Below are 12,640 nucleotides of genomic sequence, written 5' to 3' on the forward strand. Positions count from 1 at the left end.
AACGAACATATTATAAAACACGGAGGAAATGACAAAAATGCTGTGGGCTGCCAACACACGGCCTTGTCTATTCAAATTCCAGAGCTAAGAGAGGGATTCGTGGTACTCGCTTTCGGTAAAAAGGGAACAGGCGACCTGGCCATTCGCCCTATCACAATTTAGATACCCAATTTCACCCCCACCCCCATTTTAGGGAGGAATGTCCAAATTCCGAAACAGAAAAACCCTACCCTGATGAATTTATCTGAACAACTAATACGATTACCCCCAAACCCCTCTCTGACCAGTGTTGAAAACTGCACATTAAAACGTTACACAGTTCAAATTATTTATATAATGGACATGTATAAATTTTACCCTAAAATCAACTAAATTTAACATTTCAAAACACAGATTGTCAGTCACACAGCACATCACAGAAAATCCACCAACAGAAAAGTCGCATCAGATGGCCATACAGTCATGAACTTCCTCACATCAAAACGTCACAGGACAGGTATTATCGGACATGGTACATCATAAAAGAAGACATCACAACTTTAAGGTCAGCAGATCCGGAAACACCACAAGGAAATATCCATGCTCAAGGACGGCTAAGTTATTCTTCCCTGCATCCCCTACCTGGGTATCTGTCAAGCTCCCCTGTCTAACTGCCTTACCTCCCCCCCCCCCCCGGTCTGCCCCCGTCACCTAACCATCTTTGACTACCTTGACAAAATACCACGCCATCAGAATTACTGCCTAGTCACAAACCAGACTAAACAAAACAAAGTTTCAATGATTACATTTAGCCGTGTAAACTAATAAAATTGACCTAGAAATTCTAACATTTCAAAATGGCTCCCACCGACGACCACGCGGCCCCGCTATGACCCATGGCGCAGGTGGGCAAAATACCCTATCGGTGACGCTAATAACGTGATTCTCTGTCCGAAAAACAAGATTCAAAACCTGATCACTTGAGAAATAAACAAACATATTATAAAACACGGAAGAAATAACTTTAACGACATAAATACTCGGGGCTGCCAACAACCCAACACACGACCTTGCCTATTTAAATCCCTGAACTTAAAGAGAGATTCCGGGTTCCCGCTTCTGGTAGAAAGGGACCCCCCCCCCCCCCCCCGGCAATTTGCCCCTATCACAATTTAGATACCCAATTTCACAACGTCATCAAGCAAGGGAGATAAGTCATCATACTATTTTGATACTTCATACCACAGCAACATTTGACGGTCTGTAGCGTCTGTTACCTTACGATTTTTTTTCTGAATGACTTATTTACATATATGACGTAATCAAAGAATGACACATTTTCGTGCAAAACATTTTTTTTTTTAAAATCGTGTCCTATGATTTTAAGGCATATTACATAGATGCATGTTTTGTCGTTGAATTATGTAATTATTGTGTGTGGAATGGTGTTTTTACGATTTTCCGGTAGATTAATGAATGATTAGAGTATATTTGTGACGAAAATCAACTTAAACCAAAATAACCGATAGTTCATTTATATTATGCGAATTTGAAATTATTGGATCCTCCCCTGATTTTCTGTCTGTCACAGATGCACTGTGCACTAGTTTTGAATAACTTGAAATGACTCATTTATCTGTTTAAATATCTCAACGCCGTATATTATGTGACACAAATCGTTTTACAGTAACAAAGGGTAGAACGAAGGAATGGGGGCCAATGGGGGATTAGCATTACAATAGCAATTTATCGCGCATCTTTAAACAATGTTATGGAATGTAGAAATCCACATCATTATTAGATTATTCAGTGGGTTGAATTTCGTGTTTCGGTTCCAATTAATAATTGTTAGAGCACTGAACATTACAAAAAATCTGAACAAGTGCCCCTGAGGTATGCAGTGTATTCAATACCTGGCCGGGTTTGGCCGACAGACAGGCAAAACCTGAATAATATGAAGAAGGTAAGATTGAAGTAACATTTTCAGGTTGTTCAAAAATAATATACTTATATAAAATATAAACTATCTTGTTATTCTGGCCTCAGGATCTGTTTTGTTGGAAATGTTGATAGATAATACGCAATAACGAAAGCAATTATCTTACATTATGTCGAAATAACGTTTTCTCTTTTGGTATATTTGTTCGACTATACATACCAACTAAGCTAAAGTAGATTTACGTTGTAAAATCTGAAGGCGGATCAAAATATCAAAATTCCATTAGTTTGCAAATATATCATTATTCATTATTTCATCATCAGTAGCTCGGCCCGTAGAGAAAAGAGATGCATATTTCCACACCCAAAATATGAAACAAAAACCTGTTAGAAAATAGTATCAATGTCCACTAATTTTTATTTTGTTTTATTTAGTGAACCTCCTTAGCTCTTAATCTCTTTTCTAACAGTTTCATATGTCTATTCACATCCGTTTTTGTGAAGTCCTTAATATTGACACCCTTTCTATGAAGTCCTAGATATGGACACACCTTCGGGGAAGTCCTGATATTACCCCCCCCCCCCCACACACACACACACATACTCACACATCCTCAACCCCCATCTTACAATGTTCAGGTTACGAGTCTCAGTAAATACATGTATGGCAGAAAACTGCCCAAATTGTTTCACATGAATGTTATATTATGTTATCAAATAAAAAAAAAACACCTTCATACATATGATATTATTTACCTTCACTTTACAGTGGGAAAACTCTCGCTTGAAATCTGATAAGTACGATTTAGGGCAGATGGACGAGATAATTTTCGTTGCCATGCAATAACATTCGTTCCCACGTAATGAAATTCGTTCCCATGACATGAATTCGTTCTCACAAAAATTGATTTATTTTTTTTTTCGAAATGGAATGTCATTGTTCAAAACCATGCTTCAGTTTTAGACACATTTAATATTCCAGTCAGTGGGTCGAATGAATATGAGTTACCGTACCTATACTGGATTCCTAAACTACATAAAAACCCTTACAAACAAAGATACATTGCTGGATCCAGTAAGTGCTCTACCAAGCCCCTATCTTTGCTCCTCGCGAAAATCTTAACAGTTGTGAAGGAGAAACTTCAAACTTACTGTGCGACTACATATGCCAGAAGTGGTGTTAATCAAATGTGGATTCTAAAAAATTCTAAAGAACTTTTAGTAAACTTGAAATCACAGAATTTTTCCCAAATCAATAGCATTAAAACCTATGACTTTTCAACACTATACACGACCATTCCTCACGATAAATTAAAGACTAGACTTTTTGACATCATAGACAGTTGCTTCTTCAACAAAAACGGAAAACGGAAATATTCATATCTAGTGATCAGTCATTCAAAAACTTACTTTGTTAAACACCACTCTGATTCCACGCACAAGTACTCTGAAGTTGAAATAAAAAATATGCTAGAGTTCCTCATTGACAATATCTTCGTGGTCTTTGGTGATCAGGTTTTCCAACAGTCTGTTGGAATTCCTATGGGCACGAATTGTGCTCCTTTGTTAGCTGACCTGTTTTTATATTCATATGAAGCAGAATTTATTCAAAAACTTCTATGTGAGAAGAAAAAATCTCTCGCTGTGACCTTCAATTCGACTTTTAGATATATCGATGACGTTTTGTCTATTAGCAATGATAGCTTTCATTCATATGTCGATTTGATATATCCCTGTGAACTCGAAATAAAGGACACTACAGAGTCGTCCACTTCTGCTTCATACTTAGATATTTTATTGAAAGTAGACATTAACGACAAACTAACAACTCAACTGTATGACAAACGGGATGATTTCAGCTTCCCCATCGTCAACTTCCCACATTTATGTAGCAATATTCCATTATCACCTGCATATGGTGTTTATATATCTCAACTGATTCGATATGCAAGAGCTTGTTCTGGGTATAGTCAGTTTTTAAATCGAGGTAAGCTATTGACAAACAAGTTGATGGTACAGGGATTTCAACAGTATCGATTGAAATCAGCATTTCGCAAATTCTATGGTCGTTATAACGATCTAGTTCGTCAATACAACCTCGCATTGGGTCAAATGCTGTCTGACGTGTTTCATACCGATTGTTAAGCCGTTCTTGGCACACTGATTTTGACTGCGGATAACTCCGTTTACCTGATCAGGATATAGGGCTCACGGCGGGCGTGACCGGTCAACAGGGGATGCTTACTCCTCCTAGGCACCTGATCCCATCTCTGGTGTGTCCAGGGGTCCGTGTTTGCCCAACTATCTATTTTGTATTGCTTGTAGGAGTTATGAGATTGATCACTGTTCGTTATCTTCACCTTGCATTCCTGCGAAATAAACTTTGTTCCAACGAAATAGAATTCGTTCCCACGATTTTTAAAAAAATGAAAAGTGGTCTCTATGTTTGAATTAACTTCCGTTACTTGTGGGTAAATTATCCATAAAATAATAAAGCTAAAACATAAATGGATTAAAAACATATGACACATTTGTTACTCTCTGCTGATAAAATCAGACAAGCACATGGTCACAAACTACATGCTAAGTATTATTCTACTGATGTATATGATGATTTAAAGGTTGATTGATATATATTGAAGCAAAATAGAGTTTTAGGTTTGATATTTATTTGTACTAATGATTAAATGTCATGAACTTGGTGAACTTTACAAGCTTAGTAGTCATTTGATCAGTGAATTTTGAGAAAATCTTATTTCGTGGAAAAGAATTTTATTTCGTGGAGGGAACGAATTATATTTTGTGGGAACCAATTTGATATCGTGGGAACAAATTTCATTTCGTGGGGACTAATTTTATTCCGTGATTTTATTTCGTAAGAACATTCAAAGAATGTTTTTTATATAAATCTCATTCGCCTGTCCTAAAGCAGCCACCGCATGTAACGCCTAATAATTACTTATAAATCTCTGAAAAAGTCGCGACCCTTTCTTTGCGATTCCATACGCCTGCGTGAATTCCAACTCCTGTCTCGACCACAGGTACTTTTTGAATGTTTAGTATTCAGCGTATTTTGTTCACAACATATTTAAATTAAGGAATATTCAATGAAATAAACAAAACTGAAATGGAAAAAATATAATTGTCTCTGATCTCGAGAGATATTGTGATATTACAACAGTACAGCGGTTGGAATTTCGTTAATGTAAGAGGTCGTGGGAACTTGGATAATTTCTGCATGGATCAACTTCATTGATTTTCAAAAATATAGAAACGTCTTGATTTATATACCACAGATGCTTGTATACAGGATTTCCTGTACCCCATGTACTCTTTGAATGTTTAGTAACTTGGGTGTTCAGCGAATTTTGTTCAGAACGTATGTAAATTAAAGTAGGGGTCTAGTAGCGTGACGTCATTTCCGGATCGAACTCTGGTATTGGTTCACGTACTATTATTATCAAAAGTATTTTTACATTTACCTGGATGTTTTTTAATTTAGAAAATGAATACAATAACACTCAATCACTTATATTTGAGTAGACTATGGCTCCAATCGTCTTTCCATTTTTTGTCATCTAATTCACACATAAAACCAGAGGTACATATTTGTTTAATTGATATACAGGGGTATTACATGTTAAAATTATCTGTAAATTAAAAAAAAATCATGATATGCGATAATGCACTTGTGGAATTAAATAAAACAATTCTGCACTTGTTATATATTTGTTATCTTGTTATATATTTGTTATCTTCTATTATGTGAAAATCATCTTCAAAATGGCTATTTTGGCCAAAAAATGTAAATATAAATTGAGATGCTGTGAAAATATTATGCTGAGAAAGGGCAGATTTTTTAAATGTATTTTAACAAGCATTCATACATGAACATAATATGTGAGTTTGAATGAAAAATCACAAGTCAAATTTTTAAAATATTCATATTAGTGGTGTTGCAGTGCCGTATTTTTGACTGCCGAGGGCCTGTATTGAATTCAATTTTGTACCACCATTATTAAAAAACATGAAACTGTGTTAAAATTTCACTTTTAATTATTTAGTTAAACATATTTATTTCATATTTGAGGAAAAAAATTGCAGCATCATACCTCAAACAAAAGTTTATGGACATATTCTAGGACTTCTTCAATGAATTCTGATATTGCCGTTTGACAAATGGGGGTACACGTAATAAAAATACCATAATTTACTCATTATACTGACAACCCCCCATTTTTTTTGTTTTTATCATACCCTCAAATGAACAATCTAAGTATTTAAACTCAAATTTTTGAGAAATCACATGTAGGTCCAGGACTAGGGACCTACCTTAAGGAATTCTTAATGAAATAAACAATTGCTATTTCGTTAATGTATGAGGTCTTGGAAACTTGGATAATTTCTGCATGGATCAAATTATTGATTTATATACAGAAAACAAAGAATTTATGCATCATAATTCAAACGAAGCCAGATTTTGTAAAAATATCATCTGCAACATACACACATACAACATTGCCGTGATTGTACTTTGCTGAGGCACACACAAGTCACGACCCCCCCCCCCCTTCCAAAAAAAACCCCCCACAAAAACCCACTGCTCAGTTCAGTTAAGGCTTGCCAGGAACATTACAGTGCTGTATATAAATGTAGCTCAGTGCATATGACGTCACAGTAAAAACAAACGTCACGACGCACAAGTTCTTACAGTTGTATCGCGGGGAAAGTGTCATAATAGTATATCATTATTTACTACCGTTATCAAGTGATAAGCAGTATTCATGAAAAATTTTCTTGTCAAATGCTTATCATATAATCATATATTATTTCTTTTTCATATCAAATCACTCTGCATTTATCATGTCTAGTTTGCACGAAGGTGATGTTCATTTTATATTGTTACCTTGAAATCGCCCCTACATATTCTCCTGATCGGATTAGCACTGCGTTTAATTTACAAAATTATTGCGACCAGCTGCAGTAAATGTAAAAATGCAACGATGTACAGTGTATGGTGGGGCTTGATGTTTATATATTTTTATTTTTATTACATTGATATAACAGAAAAGTGTTGAGAGCAACTTCTGACACGAACAGAACCCCTTTCCGCATCTGATAATATCTTGCATACTCATGAAAATTAAGAAATATGCTGCATTAGAGGCATTTTAAACTTCCTTCCTTCTATCGGAGAACTTGCTCCCAAAACTTTTCAGGTAATGTAAAGTAGGCTCTGTTTTTCAATATTAAAAGGGTCAGCCTGCATGTAACCGATATCGTTGCACTTTTGCAATTATCACAATAATTTTTGTTGGTTCTAAATATATAATGTCACGTGATAGTCTCGTGATGTTCAACACATGCCTCGATGGAAATGTATGGAATGCTACTGGGTATCGGTTTAAACGTCCTTTCGTTCTCGGATATTTTCCATTAAATATTTTCCATATAAAACACTAAAGGCCATTTTCTGCACCTATTTTACTTTATTTTTGTATGGGACGCCTTAATTCAATTGAGTGACTGAACAGTTGCCAATAAACGAATATAAAATGTACAAACTCCTTCTCACTAATATTCAGTAATGAATACAATTGTCACATTCCGAATTAATAAATTTTATTTATCCATGTTTGCCCTTCACTTAATTTTGTATTGTTGATAAGATTTATTAAATTTATCGCTGTTCGTTATCTTTATTTGTTCATTGATGATATTCACTGTACATGTCTATGGTTCTATCTTGTAGCTTTATTCATACCCGATGTATAAAACATGCTTAAAGAAAGATTAGTGTCCGGGTAGGGTAATGGTTAACACTCTTGCTTCTCACAGCTGCGAGTTCGATCCCCGTGACCGGCAGTGGTTGTATGTGAGAGGGTATGGGGGTCGGCCGCTCTTTTGCTTCCATATTAAGCAACCCCTAACTACGCTTCTAGTTTTACACGACGCGAAGTTTCTTTTAGGGGACACAGCATGCACTATCATAACATAAATAACAACATGGGAGGATCCAGGATTTCAGTTTAGTGACACAATATATTTTCTGTGGTTGTCCAATTTTTGAGGATAGGAAAAATCCGCAAAAATTACAATCCAAAATTAGATATTTAATATGGGTATATTTAGGTATGTTGCAACCGCAGAAATTGGAAACGCAGATCACATCGCGAAAAAAAATCCAACCGTAGAAAATACTCGTTATACGGCGTTTCAATGGATTGATCTACATTATTCAAGTGTTCCGTAAACTCTCTTGATTAAATTTTATTCTGATAAAGGACATAAAATCACGATAAACTTTGAAAATTATAGATTGTGCTATTCCCAAAAATCTGTCACTGACCTCATCCCTTTTCTTTGATATATATTTTATTGTATATCGAAAATTGTATTTAAAGTTGATAGTATTTTGTCTTAAGTCACGCATTTCGTCATGCATTTGCTATTTTTACAAAAATGACGGTCAATGTTAAAGCTTTTATATTAGATCTAGTGTAGCCCCCCCCCCTTACCCCCCCCCCCCCCACCCCCAACCTCTCCACTATTTTCAGTAGTGGAAAATGTAATCCTAAAACTTATGAATAAAAATCAATTTAGTAAAGCATGCCCCCCCCCTTCTTTGTACGAAAATGACGTTTTGGCGAAAATGTTTTAGACAGGTATAGTACAATAGCCCCCCCCCCCCCCCACACACACACACACAAATTAGACATTTTTTTTACGGCAGCCGTAAACTGATGATACTCGCCTAAAGTTTCATTAGTATGTCAATATACAGTGACTTATTACAAGTACAAATCTACATTTATTTCAGGTCAAATAAAATCGCTATCATGGCATCTGAAGACATTGCCCAAGGTCAATATGTCATTGAATGTGACATCTGCAAACAACCAGCCTCGTTCTTCTGCAGACGATGTGGGGTCAATCTTTGCGATCCTTGTGTTCCGGTACATCTCCGAATCAAGTCCAAGACCGGACATGACGTGGTTGATTACGCCAGTAGAGATGATGTTCACACATCTACGTGCGATTCTCATCCACAGAACGAGTGTTCGTTGTACTGCCAGACGTGTGATGTCCCGATCTGCCTGGTCTGTTTTTCCTTAAAACACCAATCACACAAAATGTCCGAGCTTTCCGAGAAAATTGAAGAACTGATGAAAACCATTATGAAAGAAAATGAGCGACTTCAAACATATAAATGTGAACTTGAAAAAATCTTAGATCACACGACACAGAGATTGCCTTCATTATCCAAACTTTACCAACAGAAGAAGGATGAAGTGACGTCACGAGGAGAGGAGTGGCACATACAGATAGATAAAACCGTGAAGACGCTCCACCAGGAACTGGACGACATGCAAAAGGAGCACGAATCACTGCTCCGGAAACAGAAACAAGAATTGGAAGAGATTTTAGGAAAAGTTGATGAAATAAACACCGCGACAATGAAACTGAACAATTCACAGAATGTTATAGAAATGAAGAAACTGATACCAATGATTGAAAAGCAGGAAACTCCCTCGGAGATTACACAGTACTCGTTTCCGGTGTTTTACAAATGTGAAATTGACGAGAACTATTTGAAATCGTATTTCGGATACATTGAGAATATACAAGAAAGAAAGATTTCTCTGCCGAGATTGATATCTGAAGACGCTGTGATTTCGAATCACAAAATATTAGAGATGCCGAGAGTTATCACCGCTATAGACACAGGGTTTCCTGCTAATGAAAATAACAACCGTCTATACGATATTGCTGTTATTGATGATAACAGGGTGTGCATGGGAGGAGCAAGTTATGAACTCAAGTTGTTTGATTTCCAGGGAAACCTCCACGACACTGTCACTATCACAACAAGCGGTATGTGCTTAACTGTATACAACAAACACGTGGTTTACACTACACCGATCAGCAAAACTGTGCGTAGAGTAGCCGCGGATAAAACGATCCAGACGATGTTTACAACCGGGGAGTGGACACCACGCGGCATCAAGAGTACCGCGTCAGATGACCTACTGGTCTGTCTCCGTAAAGATGACCAGTCCAAAGTCGTGCGATACAGCGGTAGCGGTACCGTACTCCAGGAAATCCAGTACGATTCACAGGGCCAGCCTCTGTACCGACGACCAGCCTACATCACTGAGAATGTCAACGGGGACATCATCGTAACAGACTGGAAAAAACCCGCTGTCATTGCTGTCGATAGATTAGGAATATTTCGGTTTTCTTTCTCTGGGAGGGACAAGCCATCTGCTGTCAGTTCCGTCACTACTGATCCTGCCGGTCACGTTATCATTACTGACTTTTGCGACAAGATCCACATGTTGGACAGGGACGGGCGATTCCTGAGATATATCATTCCAGATCAAGGGATTAATAGGCCACGCGGTGTGTGTATTGTCGGGGACGGGGAGATGTTTGTTGGGGAAAATAAAACCGGCATAGCAAAACGAATAAAATATTCAGAGTAATAAACAAAATGAATTGTGTGCTGTCTCGTATGAAATATGTTATTATGCAATAAATTGTGTAAATTAAGCATGCTGTTTTTGATTTTTTGATATTAGTTAACACCCCTGTAAATACGAGATCGTTAACCCGGACGCAATAGGTAGCAATCAATTTGACAGCGGGTGAGTTTTGATGTCATTCATGTGTCGATGTTTGATTTAGTTTGACATTTTACAAGATTAATATAGTAGTGACAATTTATGAGAGTTTTGTGTGATGAAAAGATATTCCCACAATTCTTAATATATACGAGTAATCAATCCAATTAATCGACATGGCTCCGAAATTTCTGATCGGTAAATCAATAACTATTTTCATAATGATTCAAATCATTGCAACATTATCTTGATTTTCCGAATCAAAGTAACATACGATTTACCTCTGATATATCCAGGGGTCCGTGTTTGCCCAACTCTCTATTTTGTATTGGTTGTAAGAATTATGATCACTGTTCGTTATCTTCGCCTTTCATGCATCATCAGAACGCGCATTTATTAGCCTCTAGAAATGGTGTTTCTATGGAAAATTGACAAAGTAGAGGCGATCGGCAGCGGAACAAATTGCCCATAAAGTGATCGTATAATGCATTAAATGCGACCGGGTCTATTGGGTATAGTCAACATCATTATGACTGTTTGACTAGACAGATATTTTCCAGTGGCGGATCCAGGAATTCCGATAACTTGGGGTGGGGGTGGGGAACATGTACAAGTCGGGTATTAAACAAAATATTCCACTGGAAATTCCGCATGTTGTAAAACCAGACGGAATATCAATCTAGTCATTATATTATAAAACTAGCATTTTGTTAATTTGTTGTATAGTGATCTAGATGCCAGTAACTCCTTGTATATTTGTGGCGAAATAAGAGGGGAGGGGAGGATGCGTGAGTCCATGGTTCAATTCTAAATCCGCCACTGATTTCAAGTGGCCTAATTGAATATAGGATGTGAAGAGAAATTGATTTCAGGCTGTATTTTTTTTTCAATCTAATTTTCATGATTTATTGCCCATCCGGTAAATCAAATTAAAAATATGAATAAATATCAAACACTAAATAGATAAATAAAATAATATAAAACCTGACAGTGGTATACTCCAGTGTTGACTTTTACATCTGCGTCCTGTTTCTTGTCAATGCTATCATTAGACAGAAATGTAAAATTATTTAAAAGCGAGTTGCAATACTGTTCATACGATTATTTCATGATGACTACATGTATACGTAACAATTTTTTTCGCCGTAAAGATGATAAGAAAATGTTTATTTCTAGCTGCGAACAAATGAATAGGTGACGCCATATTTTCTTATATTCAACAAAAATACTTAATTTCTATTGTCATGAATAAATTTAGGCTTTATTATTTAATATACCACAATGCTTTGGCAACCTTTTCAAGCTAATTCGATATTTGAGCAACAAATCAACCAGCCTAGGGACAGGTGATATTATCCAGAGTATAAATATATTTATAATGGAAGCACGTAGAACTAGAGAGATTCTCCCTTAAATTTTTAGCTCAACAGACCTGAAAGCTCAAGTGAGTTTTTCTGATCACTTTTTGTTCGGCGTCCGTCTGTCTGTCCGTCAGTAAACTTTTTTACATTTTCAACTTCCTCTCCAGAACTGCTGGACCAATTTCAATCAAACTTGGCACAAAGCATCCATGGGTAAAGGAATTTCATGTTTGTTGAAATAAAGGGGTAGGCCACTTTAAAGGGGAGGTAATCACGAAAATACAAAATTGAATGGGGTCATTTAAATATCTCAAGAACCAGTTGACCAGAAAATTTACATGAAAGGTTTCTGACATAGTGCATCTTAAAGTTTACTAAAATCATGGCCCCCAGAGGTAGGGTGGGGCACAACAGGGAATCAAAGTTTTACATGCGAATATACGTGTGTTTAGGGAAAATCTTTTAAATCTTCTTCTCAAGAACTACTGCGTCGGAAAAGCTGAAATTTACATGAAAACTTTCTGACATCGTGCAGATTCAAGTTTGTTAAATTCATGACCCGTTGAGGTAGGGCGGGGCCACAATAGGGAATCAAATTTTAATATGCAAATATATAACGGAAATCTTTAAAACTCTTCTTCTCAAGAACCACCAGGCCAGAAGAGTTGACATTTACTTGATTCCCTGATATAGAGTTGGTTCTAATTTGTTTAAATCATTGTCCCTGGGGGTTAGGAA

The 12,640-nt window shown here is 36.6% G+C and overlaps 1 protein-coding gene and 1 pseudogene across 1 annotated transcript; both read left to right on the forward strand.

Annotated features, from left to right (window-relative positions):
- Nucleotides 1–12,640, forward strand: part of LOC125664527 (uncharacterized) — a 272,796-nt pseudogene that overhangs the window by 35,561 nt on the left and 224,595 nt on the right.
- LOC130050417 (uncharacterized) lies at nt 1,766–10,470 on the forward strand. Its single transcript, XM_056150485.1, has 2 exons — nt 1,766–1,942; nt 8,738–10,470. The coding sequence occupies exon 2, from the start codon at nt 8,757–8,759 to the stop codon at nt 10,401–10,403; it is 1,647 nt and encodes a 548-aa protein (XP_056006460.1). The 5' UTR covers nt 1,766–1,942; nt 8,738–8,756; the 3' UTR covers nt 10,404–10,470.

The sequence above is a fragment of the Ostrea edulis genome, chromosome 1 (assembly GCF_947568905.1).
Source record: "Ostrea edulis chromosome 1, xbOstEdul1.1, whole genome shotgun sequence".
Lineage (NCBI taxonomy): Eukaryota > Metazoa > Mollusca > Bivalvia > Ostreida > Ostreidae > Ostrea > Ostrea edulis.